This window comes from Cyanistes caeruleus, chromosome 1 (assembly GCF_971803275.1).
Source record: "Cyanistes caeruleus chromosome 1, bCyaCae1.hap1.1, whole genome shotgun sequence".
NCBI classification, from domain to species: Eukaryota; Metazoa; Chordata; class Aves; order Passeriformes; family Paridae; genus Cyanistes; species Cyanistes caeruleus.
In genome coordinates, this window is record NC_141701.1 from 29,845,532 (window position 1) to 29,866,221 (window position 20,690).

The 20,690-nt window shown below is 38.8% G+C and overlaps 2 protein-coding genes across 4 annotated transcripts in view; one reads left to right on the forward strand and one right to left on the reverse strand.

The window, feature by feature from the left end:
• The first annotated feature begins 571 nt into the window (after positions 1–571).
• On the forward strand, positions 572–10,827 carry IL7 (interleukin 7). Of its 3 annotated transcripts, XM_086884192.1 has the most exons (6): positions 656–736; positions 4,197–4,336; positions 7,407–7,487; positions 8,264–8,416; positions 9,714–9,866; positions 9,971–10,827. In XM_086884192.1, exons 1-5 carry the CDS (start codon positions 727–729, stop codon positions 9,858–9,860), a joined length of 531 nt encoding a protein of 176 aa, XP_086740318.1. In that variant the 5' UTR covers positions 656–726; the 3' UTR covers positions 9,861–9,866; positions 9,971–10,827. The 3 variants fall into 3 exon arrangements, with proteins under 3 accessions (XP_086740317.1, XP_086740318.1, XP_086740319.1); XM_086884191.1 differs by having other exon boundaries at positions 572–736; positions 9,714–10,827; XM_086884193.1 differs by lacking the exon at positions 656–736 and adding an exon at positions 1,414–1,591 and having other exon boundaries at positions 9,714–10,827.
• A 2,466-nt stretch (positions 10,828–13,293) lies between these two features.
• ZC2HC1A (zinc finger C2HC-type containing 1A) overlaps positions 13,294–20,690 on the reverse strand; it is a 34,624-nt gene continuing 27,227 nt past the window's right edge. Inside the window, exons 8-9 of the mRNA XM_086884197.1 lie at positions 19,347–19,454; positions 13,294–18,699 (exon numbers count right to left, since the gene is read on the reverse strand). Of these exons, the coding sequence (XP_086740323.1) occupies positions 18,513–18,699; positions 19,347–19,454 (295 nt within the window). The 3' untranslated portion in view covers positions 13,294–18,512. The remainder of the gene's footprint in view (positions 18,700–19,346; positions 19,455–20,690) is intronic.

A 20,690-nucleotide genomic window follows, 5' to 3' on the forward strand; every position in this document is an offset into this window, starting at 1 on the left:
CGAGAACTCTGCAGAAACCATCCACCTTTCGCTTCTGAGCCCATGCCAACAGCCTGGGGTAACCCTTGACCGGAGAGAGAGCACTCTTGGCAGTCCCGCCTTCCACAACCCATCCAAGTGCAGCTGAAGGAGCGAAAGGGCAGCGCATCAGCTTTCAAGCTAAGCCGCTCTCCTCTGAAACAGCGACTCCACAACACGCAGAGAATTTTTTTTTTTTTTTTTTTTTTTTTTTTTTTTTAAGGATATCCTCCCCGCGGATGAGCGGCTCTTTCCACGCGTAGTGCCAAGATCCATCCTTCCCTCCCCGGCCGCACACACGGCACTGGGCGTGTAGCCGGGGCTCTATGTAACCCCGCCGCCGCTCCGCCCGGCCCGAGGCGCTCCGGACCCCGCGGCGGCGGAGCGGGGATGCCGCCGGTGCCGGGAGCCGCTCCCGCCGCCGGCCCGCGGGCAGCACCGCCGCGGCGGAGCAGAAAGTGAAAGTACCGCGGCCGGCGGAGCCCCATGGGAAAGGCAAAGCCCGGCCGTCCCGCCGCCGCCTCGGACAGCGCCGCGGTGCCCCCGGGCGGGCGGGCGGCGGGGGGCTGCTGAGCCCGGCCCCGCCGCCGCGGCCCCTCTCGGCCCCTGCGCGGCGCTCCGCGGGCTGCGGCCGTCATGGGCGAGGCGGCGCCGCCACCATGAGCGCGGACCCGTCGGCGCAGCTCCCCGACAGCCTCCCCACGGATCATGTTCCATGGTAAGGAGCGCGCCCTGCCCCGCACCGCTCCGCAGAAGGCGCCCCGCTTCACCTGCCCCCGGCTGGGCTGGGCTGGGCTCCGCCGCCCTGCTCCGCACCCCGGGCCGCGCTGGCTCCTCACCTGCTCCGCTGGCTCCTCACCTGCTCCGCTGGCTCCTCACCTGCTCCGCTGGCTCCTCACCTGCTCCGCTGGCTCCCGGCCGCCGGCCCCGCCGTCTCGCCTGCTCTGCCGGCGCGGTGCTGCCTTTTAAACCCCTGGTGACGGCTGGGGAAATTCCCAGTTTCGCTTTTTATCTCTTTTTTCCCGTAGAATGAAAGTAATAGAGTCCGGTTCCCATCACGCCTGCTGCCGGGAAAGGGCGGCTGGGGAATGGCAGAGGTAGCGGGACAGCGCGGGGCGGGGGAGCTGCGGGGGCTTTGCCCACCGCCCGTGGGCACCTGCCTTCCCGCGAGCATCGACATTCCCGTGGGCACCTGCATCCCGTGGGCACCTGCATCCCGTGGGCACCTGCCTTCCCGCGAGCATCGGCATTCCCGTGGGCACCTGCATCCCGTGGGCACCTGCATCCCGTGGGCACCTGCCTTCCCGTGGGCACCTGCCTTCCCGTGGGCACCTGCCTTCCCGTGGGCATCAGCATTCCCGTGGGCACCTGCATGCCGTGGGCAGCTGCTGCCCCGCGGTGCGCCCGGAGCAGGTGCGGGGTGCCTCGCCCCAGGGCGGGAGCGCTCGCCCGCCCGCCCTCTGCACGCGTCCAGCGGGACGGAGGGAAAAGAGCTGGCAGTGACCCGTTCCCCGAGGGAATTGCGGGTTGCAGAGCGGGAAAGGGGGCAGAGGGAGCGGCCTCCGAGATTGGGGTGAGTTGTGGGACGCCGGGGCTGCTGCAAGGATCCCGCTGGGTGCCGCCCGCAGAGGACGTGCCTCGGGCTGCATGCACAGGAGCGCTTTTCAACGCTAAAAACCCAAGAGGTTTGGGAGGGGGGGTTTCTAAATATGTGGAAATACTGGAATACTAGTTCTTCCTGACTTTCCTAGGAGAATTTCTGGGGCTTTCCAGATATGACTTAGGAGTTTACTGGAAAGATGGGTTATTAGCAGTAATACATGCTCTCTTTTTTTGAATTGATGGCCATATGGAGTGCCATAAACTCCCGCTGTTTCAAAGTTACCTAACTTTAAGAAAAACCCTTTCAATTTTCAGTCGTCTCCTAGAATTTTTTATGACACTTATCTAATATTTTTTCCAGAGGACTCATATAGGAATGTCTGAAAATATTTGATCACCATCCTGCAGTGGCTCAAGGGACTTCATGAGTGTGCAACACGTGACCTGCTTTTATTCTGTAATTTCCTCATTTAAAAAAGATTGGCAATCTGTACAATACAGAGAAAGTAAAAATGACAAAATAAAAGTGACTTTGCGTGTTTCACCTCTTATCTCCACTTGTTGCCGGACAAACCAAGTTTAAAGTGTTGGAGTTTCAATTTCAGACTGTTTCAATTCAGAGGATTGCAATTTTCTTCCCTTGAAATATGTTTTTGAAGCAGCATATTCAAGTTGTTTGTATTACCCTATTTGCAAACAAGCATTGCAGTTCATTTTTTGCACTGGAATCAAGAGGTACAATGGGAGATTGGAAAAATGCTGCCCTGTAATTGAGCTCTTGAATGTTTTTTGTAAGTGTCTTTGAAAATACTAAATCTTAGTCCTGCAAACTAATAAATCATTCAACAGAGATATAATTAGCATAGAGATTTACAAAGATAAAGCTCTGTTAAAGTCAGGTGTGTCTACTTGGAGCTTAAAGATCATAATAGAGTCTTACAGAGTTTTTGAATTTATTACATGTAGGATTCATTTAAGATTCACTTAGCTCATCAGGCTAGATTTTCTGAGACATTAAAAGACCTTGGTAGATCAGTATATGAAAAGGTCAGAAAATCTGATTTCCAACCCATCAAATTTCCCATTAAAATTTGTCAGGCAGCTTGACACAAGAATTCTGTGATTTAGCTTGTCCAGGTAAAACTTTTCCATTCCTCCTTCTAGGACAGAGATGTACTTCACAGCATGTTCACATGCAGTGTATCAGGAAGAGAAAGCTTCACTAGCCAGGAAAAGCATGCATCCTTCTTTGAGGATTTGGTCTGCTGTGTGTGGTGGGAGTTGGCTGGGATGGGCTGTAAGGGACTGTGTTTCTTTGAATGGCAGTGAGCATGTTGTGTGACTGTGGTTCTTGCATTGCAGAAATTAGGTGGGTCAATACAAATTATGGTCAACTTTTATTGCTGATTTCTTAGGTGCTCAAAATTCCTCTCTGAGGCTGTGATTTACTAGTGATGCCCAAGTCCAGAGGTGCTCATCTCTTGAGTGCTGGACTGGCTGTACCTAATAGCCCATCCTTGCCAGTGAGGAAGGAAAGCAGCAGCTGGAGCCAGGGCATCCCCTCTTCTTTTCCTGGCTGCTATCCCACAGCAACTCTGTATGCAGTTGTTGTTCTTACTCAGTAGTGGAGATGGGCAGAAACACTGCATACTCCTCCAGGAACTTGCTGTGATCTTTGCTTGTCCACCAACATAAATTTCTACCTTTGTTTTTTTCCTCAAAACCCTTCAATTTAAGCATTATCATAGCCAGACTAGCTATAGACCAGAGTCCGATTATTCCAAATCACATATTATCATGTACTTGGTCTTCTTCATTCCCAGTACCAGGCGAGTCACCTGCAGCCTCCTGTCAGTTCCTTCAGGCTCTTTTGGTGTTTCTTTTCTCTCTGCCCATCCTCACAGAGCTCATATTTTCCTGGGTGCCATGTGAGGACAGAACACCAGGGGTCTGAGCAAAGTAAGATGGTCCACTAAAGGGACCAACAAAGTGATGGGCCGTGAAATTTGCTTGAAAAGATTGCAAAAAACTTGCAGAGAAGGTTTCGTTGCTGATTTATCTCATGTTGTGGCCAGTTGCGTGGATTTGTACATTTGGTCAGCTTGAAAATGTGTTTAAACACACCTTTGTTGCAGAGATGTGCTCATGGGGATTTGTAGAAGTTATCAAAGGAAAACTGGACAGTTGAGATTCAGCTGCAGGTTAAGACACTTGCATGTCTAAGCATGTATGATTGAAACACTCCTCTACATATGTCTGATGTGGTTATGGTCCAATAAAATTCAGTGCTTGGAGTGAACCTTGAAGGTGAATTCAGCCCAATCAGTCACCAAGTAGCTGGTCAGCTCAATAGTTGTAGGCTCTTATCCACACTGGCTGAAACATCTTTGGGTATGAGGGAGTTTAGACACTCAGAGTGTCTTAATCTGGTGCTGAATCCTTCCCTCTAGCAAGGCACAAGTCATTAGATCAAAGATCCCTTTTACACTATTTTAACAGATTACAGAATGCATTTGTTAATACAGCACACAGTCTGTGACATTAATATGCACCTAACTGTTCTTCTTGTAATCCAGCCTTTTTTAGATCTACCTTACCAGTTCTGCCACTGCTCCTTGTTCTGTCTCCAGTGAATGCATCTAGTTGTGCAATGGGAAATAAAACTGAAATCCGTGTGAAGTATGAAAATATACTAAGCCACGACATCAATGAGCTGGTAGGTAGTAGTTCTCAGGCTTCCAAAAAACGTTGATTATTTTTATATGCTAACAATTAATAATAAAAACTCTAATGTTAAAACATGATAAAAGACCAGTTTAAAATCACAGGTTGTGCTGGAATGGTGGTTTTATTTGTGGAGGTGCAACAATTCAGTCTCTTTAAAATCTCTGAAATCTGTGGACAGTGCCTATTTGCATGTACAAATACTGTGATACAGTTTTTTGTGCCTGTGCATTGTGTAGTTAGACACATGTACCTTTTGGCCATACATCATACATTTCATTAAAAAGTACTCTTTTCTAAAGTAATTTCATGACTACTTCTATTTGTATGTTTTATCAAGAGAAGAAAGCATTGCACCTGTACTTTGTTCTATGAATTAGAGTTCTTGACCAAAGTTTTATGTTGTCCATTAAATACAAATGCACAGAGGTACAAAATTCATAGGACAGTAAAATTTTCTTTGTATCTTAATAGGTTTCCTTGTACCTTTTAATATATCTTGTTTAGCCAACAAAAAATATCATTTCTAGATGGCAGCAGAGAAGAATTTAACATTTTCATGTGTAGATCTCCTGCATTATGGATTATATGCAGGAGACAATTAATAAGCATATAGCCATATGAATTATGGCTATCAGCCACATTTATTACAGCTCTACATAATAGTTTCTTAACAGTTTACCAATCCATGCCCAAAATTTACCTTCCAATTCTTCCTCATTAAGTATTAGAAATTAAATTCATCTGTCAAGAACACTGCCATGGGGGAACATTTAACATATTTGTATTAGCAGAGGCATTCCCACAAAAAAAAAAGTGATTTTTCTGACAGATTGTCACTAAATGAGAATTCCCCATTCTGTTGCAGTCTTAAATCAAGATCTATTTGCATGAAATACAAATACAGCCTTTTTCCAAGGGCAAAATCAGGAGTCATTGCATTTCTTCACACTTATGAACTACCACCATCCTTCAGAGTATTATGGCAGTGGTTTCCAACCTTTTTCTACCGAGACACATCAACCAACATCTGGAAACAAAATACCTTTAGGGTCAGGGAATGATCTTTTAACATTTTGGTCATGTTATGGTTGTTGAGATTATGAAGCGAGAATGGTATTTCTCTGCAGATAAATAACTTTATCCTGAATGAGGCATCAAATTTGTGGAGAATATTAATAGTGATTAATATTGGATAAGTATTTCCATAATAGATAATATGAGAGGAAGGTATTCCCTTTAGTTTTCTGACTTATTTCTGATACAGATGAGTATTCCCTAGAGAACAAAAATAACCTCTCTTGGTGAGCAGTTAGAATATTATTAAGATTTTTTAAGACATAGGGTGTTTTTAGAAGAATGTATGAAAACCCTAAAAGAGTTACCAAAATATATACATAAATAAAACCTTCATTAATTAATGTTTATGAAAACTAATGGGAATGTACTGAGCTCTAAAGGTTTTACTTCCTCGAAGACATATACAAGCAACTACTGTGCAAGTTTCTGCATTTTTTTTTCTCTTGACTTTTCCCCATTTAAGAGAAATTCATCTTCTATGTATTATCAGTGTATTGTCACTATAAGTTAACAGAAAATATGTGGGCAGTGTGGGTGATAGCGACTGCCCAGTAGGCACTTTGCTGCAACTGCAGGGCCAAAGTCAATAGCTCTCAGTTCCTCAGCCAGATGTCAGATGCTATGGGTTTGCTGCAGAGCAGATAGTGAGTCACAGACTAGATCTTTGTATGGAAATTAAATATTCACTAATGCCTTTTCTGAGGCCAGGATTTCCCTTAGGTTGGTTTAGACAGCCAATAAACTGCCTTCAGATGTGGTTACTTTACATTATAGTAAAGGTGATGTGAGGAAACTAGAGAGGATGAGAAAATCTCATAGCAAAATGAAGTGACAGATATATAGTTTTTAGGGTGTTTATATAAAAATTTATATATATATATATATATATATATATATATAAATAAAATGATAAATTTTGTTGCTGTGTGACTGCAACAATATTTGTTGTAGTACAAGAAAAGATGTGCATTAGCTTCCTGATGTTGGTGGTTTGGGTTTTTTAATTTGGTTTTGTTGTTTTGTGGTTTTTTTCTTTGTCAGTGAATATTCGACTTCCTAAACTCTTGGTTTTGAAAACACTTTCTGGATAAAGTTCTGTTTATCTTGTGTGAACTTCTGAAATACAGGCAATTTCTGCAGAAAAACTTTAAGAATTAACTGTCTAATGTGCACATACGCATGGCTAAGTGAAGAGATCTAAAAATAGTGTCATGAGCTGCCTTTTTTAAAACCCTTTGACTTAACTGGAATGTCTGGATACAGACTGAAGAAGACAAAGCTTCTGTTGAGTTGGCTTCCATTGTCATCTGACAAGCGTAAAAGTGGAAGAAAAAACTACAAGAGAGGATAAACTATTGATAAAATATTACAGTCAGGCAAAAGACCATGTGAAGTTGCTTAGGCCATCTTCTCTTATTACATATACAAAGTGAATGCTACCATCTGTTTATAGCTGAGACACGTATTTATTGAGACAAACATTGACAAACACTGTATTCAATGTATTCAATGTTACAATCCAAATGTAAGATTTAAACATTGCTTTATGTTTCAAAATTTCCAAAGAATGAAGCAATTCCATAGAATATAAAGATTTAAATTGAACAGATTTGTGTCCATTTCTGGACTCCCCAGTATGAGAGAAATAGGGAGCTACTGGAGAGAGTCCACAAAGAGCCATGAGGATGCTGAAGGGACTGGAGCATCTCTCTGATGAGGAAAGGCTGAGAGAGCTGGGACTGTTCAGCCTGGAGAAGAGAGGGATCAGAGGGATTTCATCAATGTGTAGAAATGTCTCAAGTGAGTGGGCAAAGAGTACAGAGCCAGGCTCTTATCAGCAGTGCCAGTGACGGGACCAGGGGCAGTGGGCACACACCAACACACAGGAGGCTCCTGAACATCAGGAAAGAGCTTTTTACTGTGAGAGTGACTGGGCACTGGGCACAGTACTTCCATGTCTAAACATACATGATATTTTACAGGTAAATATGTCTGCAGAGAATCCTGACAGGTGCTGCACGAATGAAAAACGTGAAAAAGTGTTTTTCTGCAACGATACTGAGGTAAAATTTAACTTTTCAGAATTTAGAGAATACAAACCCAAATGAGTTCTTTGTACAGTCCAGAATAAAACTGTGCTAGGGTAGTATTTTGTTTTAAAAGTCAGATCACAATATTCAGGATGGTTTGTGTTTTGAGTCTGGAACTATATGATGTGTCAATTAAACTGATGTTTTAAACATTTAAATATTAAGCAATTCCATATCCAAGACATGTGTGGGGAGGTTTCCTACTATGAAGATTCTTCTAGACTTTTAATCCAAAACCAGACACAACACTTTTCTTTTTGCCAATGGAAGTAAATATTAAAATTTCCCAATCTCTGTTTTTATTTTTCCACAGAACATTATACTAGCTAAGCTTTTCACTTCAGACATGAAAGCTTTAAAATAATAGTTTGGGCAGATCTCAAATGCCAGAAAGTACAATTGTCAGCTGTTGCTACAGATTTTATCATGACTTGATAAAAGGACTGGCTGTAAAAGTAATTTGTTTTCCTAACTGCATCAATTAATTTGATTAAAGCTGTGATTTTTTTCCCTAACATCCTTATGCTACTATTATACTACTAAAAATTTCTGTTTAAAATATCTTGAAAAAATGCCAGGTAAATCAGATCAGTTATGTGCTTTATTGCAAAAAGATTTGCACTATGAAAGCAGAAGAAACCAATAGTAATTGATGGACAGTTTGTGGTTTTTTTAAAGATAAACCAACATTGCAAAAAATTAATGGTGCACAAACTTTTCAGGACATATTTTCCTTGCTCTCTTGACAGGAAATAGAATCACTACAGAGCATGGCGTGCAATATGCTCAGATTCCTTAATAAGCAGAGAATCAGCAAAGCCTTTAGATGGAAAGCAGCATTTGTCTCATGTTGGACATTACAAGTTCTGCAGTGTAAATGTGAAAGACCTAAAACAGCAAAGGTGAGTTGTACTAACCTTTAGTGAGTAAAAGTTTAACTATTTGGCTTATTTTCCAGAGCTCTTCAACACAGACTATCACATCTACCTCTAAAAGATACATCTTGCACATGTTCTATGCCAGAGAAAGCTTGCTTTGTATAACATTTGTCTTGTAAATAGACATTAAGCCCAGTGCAAAGACTAAGACAATCATCTGGAGGTCTATGGTGAAGATACCTGCTCTAGTTCAGTAGTGAAATAAGTGAGTCAATTCTCCAAAGACAAGGACCAGACGTGCACAGAGGGTGTTTAAACTTCTCTAGAGTCAGAGTTGTAACTTCTCACTGACCCTAAGAGTAATGTTTAATTTTGTTTCAACAAAAGATGAGGGTGAGATTATCTCTTTTCTATAATCTCTTTGGTCTTTATTTTAACCACAATATCTCAAACTCAAAACAAACAATTAGTTATGATAATATTTGGTTTTTCAGTCTTTGGCAGAACCTTCTTTTTGAGGCTACATTAAATGTACATTTATTACATTATTGAATTACATTACATTAAATGTAGCACAGTGATCTACAGACTACTGTAGCAAAGGAAGAATGTTCTTTTAAGTGTGCCTCAGTGTTACCTATTGAACACAAAAATATTAACCAACAACAAAAAATCTCCACATAGGCATCAAAGGATATAATGCTTAAAATAGATGGATTGAAGGCTTCATTTAACTTTTTATTTTTTCTCCTGGAAGTGGAGAGACTTATAATCTGTGATGAGATCTTCAAAGTTATGTTGGTCTATGTTTGGCTTTGTCACTTCTGGCAAATTCAACATTTGCCTTACTTTAAAGGTATCCCAGTCAAGTAAGTCATAGAAGTCAGTGTCACCCTTGCAACTCCTGCCTAACCTTATGGATTCCTGTTTTCATTTTAAGACCAATTAAAGTAATTTAGCAAAAAATTATGAGCAGTCACTGAATATGAACAAGAACCACAATAGTTTTGTCTGGCCCCTGGAACTGGTCTGTTTAGTTCCACTAGTCTTAACACATATAGTCAAAGTTTGGCTTACAATTTAATTTGCTTCATTTTCTCAGTCCTTCAGACAATGGAGGATAAATTTTAATCTGTGATAGAGGATGTACATGTTCTCAGTTGGACACACTGGTTTCAGGTGACCTTATTTGCTCTGACTTAAAGCCATGTTCCCACAGTCCCATGGGCAGGGTCTCTCCTGGCAATTGGTTCGCTCTGAAAGATGGCTACAGGAATAGAATAAACAGCTCTCAGATAACAATACAATCTCTTTGTTTCAGGTCTGCCTAGATGTATTGAGCATAGAAGATACAGAGACAGGTGAACAGTCCAAAAAGAAATGTAACCAAGAAGTTTGTGAACTGAAAGAAAATATATCTAGCCTTCGATCCTGCTGGAATAAATTTGAAAAAATAATTTCCAGGTGATTCCAGGTGAATCCTGCTCTTTTCTTTTGAAGTGGCATTACTTGGTATCTTTGCATTTTATATGCATTCTTCAAGTAACCTTGCTCGCTTATATGAACACTTTATGCCAGAATTCTGATGGAAGGCTACTGTACCTTGTTCCTGGAGATGACAGCAAGCTGCTGAAGTCCATGAAGTGGAAATAGAAGACCAGAATTTGAAACAAAGAACTCTGCAGAAGTCTGTGTCCAACCTTTGTGCTCTAGAAACTACTTTGAATTTTCCAATTTTTCAAGTAACTTTACAATACTGTCACCTGAAAGCAGCACTTACATGTCTACTGGAATTTATAAAAACATCTGGGAATCTGCAGGTGAAGAAAAAGAGTATGAAAAAGTAGCTGGTTTCTTTATATCTATGCAAAATGCATCAAGGACCAAAAGTAACAATTTACCAAAGCAACTCATCTTGGGTATGTTCTCCTGACACAGAAGTTTTCAGTGTGGGTCTGATGACTCAGCTAACTGATTTGGGTCTGGAAAAGCAGGGAAAAAGTTAGCATTTTGAAAAACTTAGGAAGGGAACTGATTTTTGAGAGATGCAACATGTTTCTGCCAGCTGAAGCACAGGCAAGACTGAATCCTCTGGAAGAAGTAAAAGGAGATGCCTGAATGGAAGTTGTTCAGCTGACTGGTAACATCACTGCAGTCATGCATTTAATTAACCCAGGAGAAGCTAGAATTCTTGAACTTCAGATTGTGATTTCTCATATGCAATTATTTTATATAACATATTTTAAGATGTTAGGCAAACATGACTTAAAGTGTGTGAATATTTTCAGAGAATAATATATTGGCATTTAACTAATAAAGTGCTCATATTTAATTTTGAATAAATATAAGTATTTTTTGTAGTTGTTTATTACTCTTTTGCAGTTTCTTACTTTGATATAACTCCTTTGATAATAAAATATTTGTCTTCTGTGAAATTGGGCTGTTCACTTTTTGATTGCCATTACTCCTTTTTTAGGTTTTTTTCAGAGCCAGTCAGTCATTTGAAGCACAGCTGGGGACTTCCTGTTTTAAAATACCCATTTCTTAGCTGCTTGTAATGTGTCCAGTTTAGGTAAACATTTCCATACCAGCCATCTGCCTTGGACTAAATACTTCATGAAAACTTTAGTCAAGCCAGCCTGTTTGTTTCCTGGTTCAAAGTAAACTAATATAAATGGTTTTATCTGTGCTAAAGAATTTTTCTGTAAAACAACTGTAAAAATTTTGGTATTCAGAACAAACACCTGAAAAAGCAGTAAAATGTGCTTCAAAACACCATTTTCTCAGTTGACTGTAAACAGCACTAGCTTTATGTATTTGACTGGAATAAGATCGTTGTAATGAATCTGAGAGGACAGTGGTTAAGAGCAAAACAAGCATGTCCTGAAATACACCCTCTCCAATCCCCCATGTATTCATGGTGATGGTGAGGCAGTAGAGGTAACTTTGCAAACTGTGACTGAGACTGTCATGTATTTTCTTTTAGCTCTTAATGTAAGAGATGGCAACTTTAACTCCAAACCCTTTAAAAAACTGAAACCAACCCCAACCCATATATCTTTTATGGAACAGGGAAGTATTTCCCACTATCATACCGCAGATAAAGAGAATGTAACAATTTTAAGGACTTTGCTGGAAATTCATTCTTCTGAAAGATTACCCAGGAGACTGTGGGGATTCAGTCGGTCTTTGAGACTGAGGAACAGTTTTTTGGTATTTTTTGGAAATTCAGGAACAGTTGAAAGCCAGCACTTATTTCCTAATAACCACTTGGCAAGGAAAGGGCAGTGTGAATTAAAGCAAAAATACACAGATGTGGTATTAGCTACTACAAAATTGAAAGGTCAAACAGTTTAAGTTACTTAAGCAGCAATCCACAACTTAAGTCTTGAGAGAAATAAAGCAATTCCAGGACTGTTTGGGGGAAAGATGAAGGGTAGATCGAGAGCAGAAATTTAAATAGATTATGAAATTGTGGATTTCTTCTGATTACTTCTCTTTATAAATATCCTGTCTGCTTGATTCTTTCTGCCAAATTTCCTGAGTCACCACTTACATACAAACACTAATTGCTAACTGCAGTAACTTGTGCTCTTTGGTTTGTTCCTTCAATTTGAGAACTTCCTCTGGTCTCCTGAACTTCCAAATGTGGCACTAAAGTGCTTTTCAGGAATTGGCAAAGGGACAAAAACTGTGCATGGTATTGTCACCATCAGGCCTACCTCCCTGTCACTTTCACTTACCCTTTTATTTATTTCTTTGGCCTTAGGAAATATGAGTAGGTCAAACCCCTGATTTAGAAGTACATGGAATTTATGGGAAGGTGTCAAGGACAAAAAAATTAGGTATTTAAATTAAAAGGATTTTCACAAAGTTGTGACAAGAGGTTCAGATTTGAGACTATCTAAGGAACCTAAAGGTGCACAAGTCCATGGGACCTGATACATCTGTGGGTTTTGAGGGAACTGTCAGAGGAAGTATCTAAGTCACTATCCATGATATTTGAGAAGTCATGGCAGTCCAGTCTCTTTGGATAGCATCCTGTCCTTCTGGTGTGTCAGCTGCACTGCTCAGCTTTGTGTCATATGCAAACTTGCTCAGGGTGCACTTGATCACACTCAATCATTGACAAAGATATTAAAAGAGCACCAAAACAAAGAGTCCAAAACAAGAGTCCTGAGGGACAGCACTTGTTACCAGCCTCCACCTGGACATAGAGACACGGACCACAACTTTCCAGCTGTATCACTCCAGTCAATTCCTTTTCCACTGAATAGTCTACCCTTCTCATCTGTATCTCCAAGTAAACTAAAGAACTCAGTAGAAGGAAGTTCCCCCTAAAAAAAGGAATGAAAAGAGGAATTTATTTCTGTTCATCCATATTTAGTCAAAAAAACCCCAACAATCAGCAATCCAAACCCTTATTGTAATTTCTGCTCACATCAATGAACTTCTGAAGAAAAATATAAATTTCTGGGTTTTTTTTCTTAATAATTTCATCAACAAAACAGTGTTCTAATGTCATGAAGGAGAACAAACTCAGATCAAGCTCAAGTTTATTATCCCTTACAGTTTTATTATTAAGAAAAAAAATAATGAAATACTACAGACGTCACAGTGATGGGCTCTACATAAATTGAATTCTCAGTATAGCTGGGGAAATAGGAGATACAGAGTTAACTTCATATAAGCAGATCATGCTACTTTAAATATCTGGTATATTTTTCAAGGTGATTTAGGAATCCAAATCTCATCTTGCTCAATTTAAAAGCCCTATTCTTTGTGTACCTGAGATCAGACATCACAATATTCATATGTCTGAAATCATATTACCTACCTGTACGGTATGTTCTATTAGATAATTTTACATTTGACTACAAAAATTTGCGCATCACAAGAAGTTTTATTGGCATATTTGCTTTATTGTTAACAAGTGGCAAATCAGCATTAGGTGGTGATTTACATTTAATTAAAACAGAATTGAAACTTTAAAATAAACATAATATACAAAATAAGAGGCAAACAAACCGAGGAATTGTGGCAAAAAAAAAACCTCACTGGATGGTCACAAATATTCCATGTACTAAGGGGCAAGGCAAACATAATAAATGCAATGCTGAAATAATTAATCACCTCCAACACATGAATGAACACACCATTTAAAAACACAGAACATTAATAAATAAACTTATGAAGAGAAACATATTAAGTGTCAAATGAAGGATGAACACCAAAAGTTAGAGCAATCATATGAAGTAGGCTTTGTAACAGTTGTAGTGTACTCAGCAATTTACAGATCCCACCCAAATCCATTCATGGTTCTGCCAGAAATACAAATTGAAATACAGAACTATGGTAAACCATGCACTTCTGTTTAGAACTGTTTCTGTTTAGATACTCAGCTATATTAAACTGAGTATTTGATTTGCTGACTCAAATGTTCAAATTGGGGAAATATAATTTCCCTACTGATTATTTTTGTAAAGAACAAACACTTATTAAGAGAAAATATGAAGAAGCTGTTTTCTGGCAAGATGAAGTGGAATGGGACTAAATAGGATCCTCCAGAAACATGTATTATTCTGAACTGACATAACACCAAAAAAACAAACACAAAACAAAACAATATATGAACTAGTATGCAAGAGTAATCTCTTATATACTGTGAATACTGGAACCAAAATATTAACCAAGTAACTACTGAATTCAGCTAATGGAGTCCTTTACCTAACAATTCTTCCAACAATACAACACAACTAGGTCACTCAAACCTTACTTAGCAAGTTGGAAAAAAACCAACCAAACCAACCAGCAACAAAACAATCACAAGCTGGAATAAACTGTACTTGAAAGGCAATAAAACTTTTTTCACCAGAGCCACTAAAACAAATTTTACCAAGATGAAAATTCTACCTTCTCATACAACCCATATAACTACTCATAGCTTAATCAAACCGGATAGAAATAAAATTGAAAAAAGTGCTCTTACTAAACACAAATTTTTCAGCCAAGATTAAAAACACTCATAACAGGTTTGTTCTTTGCAGATATACAAAGTTGATGTGATGGAAACTAGCTCTTCTTGTGACCTTTGTAATACATAGATAATACCATTTAATTTTATATGCAGACTATTTACAGTCTACATCAGTGTGCACATATCTTGTTTATTTAAAGTACTGCAGTTGTACCTCCTTCCACTGACTCAGTAAGCAGGCAATATGGAAACACTCTCCCTGCATTTCAGGCACCAGCTCTCAGCTGTGATGGTGAATTAGGAGCTAGTCCTTGCAGATGACAGAGAACTTCCATGCTGCATACAGGCTGGGTCAGGTGTTACAACACAATCTGCAGTTCCCACCCTGTGAAGGCGCAGGACGCGTGGCTGCACTGCAGCAGGCGCTGCCCCAGCACTGCAGCTCAGCACCAGAGCACCATGGAGAGCTCCCCCTTCCTGACATCCTCCCAACCAGGGAACTCTCAGGTGGAGCTTTCCCACTCCCTCCAGGGAGTTCAAGGGCTCTTTGAGTCTCTTTGGCATATCTGAAAAATTCTGCCTGTATGTTCATTTCAGTTACAACCTGAAATGGGGGTGAAGCACCTCCCTGTGCCCACCTCCTTGCAGTGTTGTGTAGGACTAATTACCCATATAAACACATATTTTAATTACTGTATATTTAGAGATTCCAGTTCTGAAACTACCTAGGGTGTAGGCATCATGCATAAATACAAACCTGTGTAAGGTACATCATACAGAGATTAAGCTTTATGGTATGCTGTTCTGACTATTGAAGCTAGCATTTTTCATAACTCCATTGCACTTCTATCAGCATAGCTCCGATAATCCTGCACTTCCTGGCACAGAGAGGTCCTTTGTATAAAAGAAAATCACAAAAGTAGAATGGGAATGCAAACTTCCTCAAGCCAAACATCAAAACCAGCCTCTTCCTTGCTTCTTCAAATGTAATTTTAACTTTCACCTTTTCCTTTCCCCCTATTTTTTAATGAATAGAAGAACTTTAGTAAGAACATTAGGAAGATGGAATGGCAGACAGTAAATCTGTTGTAGGGTTATACATTGGTATAGGAATCATTACAACAATTGCATCACTAAATTTCGCTATAAACACAGTGCATAGTTCATGTTTCTTCCTCCCATTAAAACCATAAGGGCGTGGAGACTAGGGCAAGAGGGTTTGGATGTAGATCACCAATAAATTAAATTTGGAAACTTCTTGACACATGTAATATACTAAGGATTGAAAATTCTGTCCAACTCCCTGAATTTTTTTTTTTCTTTAAATTTAACAAATTGGTTTTCCACATTCAGTTCTTCAGGGATGTTACAGAAACCAATCCAGTTTTGTACAAACATTCACAGAGATGGAATTACAACGATCAGTGCTGATACCTTGAGTAACACAGGCTAGGGTCTGTAACATCACACACTTCAGAAACCTATGTCATTCAGTAACAAAACCAGTTGATAAACACAACACATACTGGGCCTCTCATAAGTTAGCATACAGCACCAAACTACACAGTTAAAGCATTTCACTGTCTGCTTATATTTACTGTAGATTACAACACACACACATTACCCAGTGTTACTATCAACAGTCACTTAAGTTTTACAGACCTCCTTTGTAGGGCCAAATTAAAAGTTTTAAAATCCTTTCCTTCTGTTCAGGTTAATTCCCTATCTAATCCTCATGATAAAATCACATGAGTGTAAATGAAACAAATGATGTGCTACTCAAGTAATTTACTTAATGCAGAATTGAAAGCAAAGAATTTCATAAACAGCTCACAAAGCAGAAAAATACAGTAGCTGTACGAGTATTGATTTGAAATTAGGAAATCTGCCACTTAAAATTTAAAGGAGAAAGAGTCAGCATGTTTTTTCCCACAGTTACAATAACTCCAGAAAACCTGAAAGACATTTAGTGCCATACTAAACATTCCCTTTGTAGAAAGCACTTTTAATAAGTGGAAAAATGAATTTTCTAGCAGAAACAACTGCAAATTCACCAGGTAAGAAGATTCACTATCTGATCAAACTTATTCTGGACTGGTATCTTTGCTGATGGACTCTCAGCTCACAATACTTCAGTCTGCAGACCTCCATGGCCCAAGTCCAGGGCAAGTTTTCCAAAACATGCTTATCCATGGAAAGAATTCAGAATTCCAGTTTTTCCAAATACAGACACGAATGTGAATAGTAATACAGATCCTAGAATCTAAATTCCTAGAAAATAAACTGGCTAGGATTTGTCAGCTGTGTCATTAAGAGTCATCCATCCTATCATGCTCAGTAGCCAGTTTATACCAGTTATGAAAAGACTACACTGAATGAAGAATAATTTCTAAAAAAAAAAATTTAAAAGAAGTGCAAGACATTCACTGAACGTTATTTAAACTGAATTTTAAACATCAACAGCTTGTGGCCTGCAATATAACTACATCAAGTCTCTTAAATCATTCTCTTAGACTGGTATCTGCTTTGAAGATGCTTTTCTTTAATCACGCTTTCTTCCAGATTTGCCCGATTGATAATCGCAGTTTTTGAGAATGCAAGCAACAACCATAATACTATCAGGGAACACTACATTATATTTTGTATAAGTTGTAAAGAAATTGAATTAATTGAAACTAATGAAGTTTGTGAGCTGAAAGTACCAGTTTCTGACAAAAAATATATTTACTGTGGGAAAGGCACAGATAACTTATTTCAGATTGTTCTGTCACGCATAACAAAGATGGTGCAAGCACTTCAAAGCAAGACTTCACAAAATAAATTACTACATTAAGATACAAGTTAAGTGATTTGGCTTGTGAGTAGTTTTATTAGCAAATGTGTAATTTATTAACTTACTGTGTAATTAGTAAAATACCCAACAACTTTGAGTCTCTCCCTTCTTCCCAATGGATTAATGTGATGTCTATGACTAACTTCAAAAGACTGTTATGAGATCAAAATTAAAAAAAAAAAAGTCAGGTATTGACACAAATACCAGTGAAGCACAGAAGCACAGTTACTCCCCTATGCATTCATATGCTATTTTCACAGGAATGAGAATAAAAAAAGACTCACTACTTACATCAAGATCTATTGCTCTAATAGCATTCATTTTTATAGAACTATTTTTTTTTTTTTTGGTATTGGATACATCAAGAAGGCTGTTTTCAAAATAAGAGTTCAACATTTAGGTAGGAAAAGCATGGACTTTGAATTTCCTCGAGGAAATGAGGACCTTCAGATATAGAACAAAAAGAAAGCACAACAGCTTTAGATATGCTAGTTGTGGTGGAGCACAGGAGGAGGAAGACAAGTATTTTGAAACAAAAGGAACTTAATAAAAGGAATAATAATAAAATTAATATCACATTTGTCCTTATAAATACATAAAAGTATTAACATGTTTTTACTGAAAAACAGAACATGGAAAGCCACAAAAAGAAAATCTAGCCTTTCATCTTAGATGCAAAGAGAATTCTCAGGTAGTCTTTCCACTTAGATTCTTTAAAAATTTCTAGGAAGCAACAGGAAAGTCCAATTAGCATATTACTGTTAAAGAGTTTAAAGATCCAAACTTTTTACATTTTTTTCCTAGGAATTTATAAGGAGTTGACCATGTTGTCTCATGCTGAACACAGCATCTAAGTTACTGTCATAGATGAAGGAAATGTCTCCATGGAGAAACTTTTGAAGCCCAAGTTGTTCATGGCTAGTTCCCTACAGGTAAGCATTACTCTACATAAGAGATTTAAAAAATCCTTTCCTAGTAGAATTTACAAAAAAAAAACCCATAACATTGAACCTCTTCTGCTACCTAGGTTACTTAATGCATTTTTACCATAATTTTAAATATTTTCAACAAAGAGTAAAGAGTATTTCCTTGAATGGCACAGTTTTTAGGTAGCTGCTATTTTTATATACAGTATATATCATTGTTTATAAATAACTGTGTAACCAGAAGATTGCACTCAGAAAATTACAAAATGATGTTTCGATCTTTGCAGCATGAAGTCTTACTGGATGGAGTGCTCAAGCTTTCCATGCAACAGTACATAGCAGATGTTCCAATTTCTTGTTTTCTTTCTGCTTTAAAGAATGTGTTCACACAACCATTCTTCGAATTCCACACTCACAGCAGAACTTAGCCCATTCCACTGGATACTTTGTTCCACATTCATGGCAGAACTTGGATAACTGGACAGGTGAAATGCCTTCACTGCTTTTTGCACTTCCTCCATTGACTGAGGATAGGCTGTCTCCACTGTCACACCCAGTTTTCCCATCAGACCTGAAAATTCCCAAATGAAGAACATTCTCCATGAGTCAGTCCAGTACAAATGTAAAATTAGTCTAATCCTTGCAATGAATATAGCAACTGTTACTGTGATTTTCATGCCTGCACTTCCTATTTACATTGGTATATCTTATATACAATGCTACCCAGGCTCCGATATGTATCTCCAGATACCCACCTTCCCTGCAAGAAAACAAAAAAACACAGAATCCTAGAAGCAGGATGAAATGTTTCACTGACTACTTTGATAAACTGGAGTTTTTGAAAACTTAAAGCTTACCTTGTCAAAAAAAGAAAGGCTAAACCAGCAATAAAATTTTCATCCTACCCTTTAAAAGGCCAAGACAATTTGTGTGTTTAGCATGTAAATATCATTAAGTTTCTAGTGAAATAGTATTTGATTATTTTTTCAACAGCTCCCATGCATTTTTTGACATTTCCAACAGGGTCTTCTGTGCATATCTGAGACAGCTGATGACAAAGGTATGCCATAAACATGCAAAATATATTGAGCATCTTATACAAGCCAAATAATATTATCTATTAGCTGCAGAGAATACATTCCCCAACTTCTTTAGTAGTAAGTAATCCCCTTTAATGAAGGCTCTATTAATGACAAAATCCACCAAGTTAAAAGCTACCTTAAGCAAATATCTGAATTGCTGGTTTTTCTTCTGTTTGTTAAAGCACCCGTGCTCATGGCTCTTGCCACACTAGGAGGGGTTGATGTCCGGGTTTTTGTTGCACTTCTAAAATAGAAGAAACATCTGATGATTTATACACACACAGAGAAATACATACAAGAATATGCATTTTCAAATTATATATATACACACACACATATAAAAATGCACAAATTTACACATTAGTTAACTGTATGAAAAATAACTCATTTCCTACCAACAGCAGCCAGAGGAGCTTTGGCACAAACTTGCATGGTTTGAACTGTTATGACTTGAACCTTACAATGACAAATTAAATGAAACAGCAAGTCCCTTCCAGCTCATGTCTCACTTCCTAACAGGTAGATCCTGCATTATTGGCTGCTCAGCACATTCTAATGTCTAGCTTGACAAATTTTAAGTCACTTTTTAGGACTGGCAGGTCTTTCAGGAAAATAGAGGGCAGATGACTTTAATAGTCTAAGATCTGTAGAAAGGATACAATATTTTCAACACTTTGTGACTAATATGAAGTAAGTATAAGACCTTTTCTTCTTATATAATGCTGTAAATCCTTTTTCTTCAAAGCACAGTTATATTTATGAATATAAATATAAATAGAAGGAGAAGAAAAAGTGCATCCAGGTGGGCATTAGGGCCTCAATTCTTTCTGAACTGTCACAGCGTTCTTCAAGTTGGGGTCAATAGTATGACGACACAGATATGGAAACTGCCTCAGGACTTAGGAGTACTATGAGAAGCCAGTAGAAAATAATCAGCACATCCCAAACATTGAGAACATCTTGCTGCTGGCTTTGATGAGTAGAGAAACATCAGAATCCCCTGAAAAATCTGAGTAGCACTAAGAAAAATAAATTGGAAGGGGCATAGTTTTATCATTAATGATCAAGGACAGAAGTTTTCATTATTGCTCAAAAGAATTACCATTCACTGGGATTTCTTACTCTTTGGTAAATCTTCAGATTATGACATCTTGTGCATGACCAAGTTTTTCTGTTCTCATTCTTGAACACCAATGCATAAATGAAGCTTAAACTGGGGCTCATTCAAGGACATTAAAAAAAATTAAAACAAGACAGTTGAAAAAATTAGTCACCAAGAGACCATAGTTCCCTTCAGATAAACCTAACTGATCTTTCAAGATTATAAACTCTCTTGTCTTTGGTTTTCAAACCACATATAAGGAAATGCATTCAACTCCAGTAACTTCAAATGCAACACTTACACAACTGAGGAACACGTAATAACTCCTGAATTATATATATGCTGCATAAAACATTTCTCCCTTCATGTTATGCATGT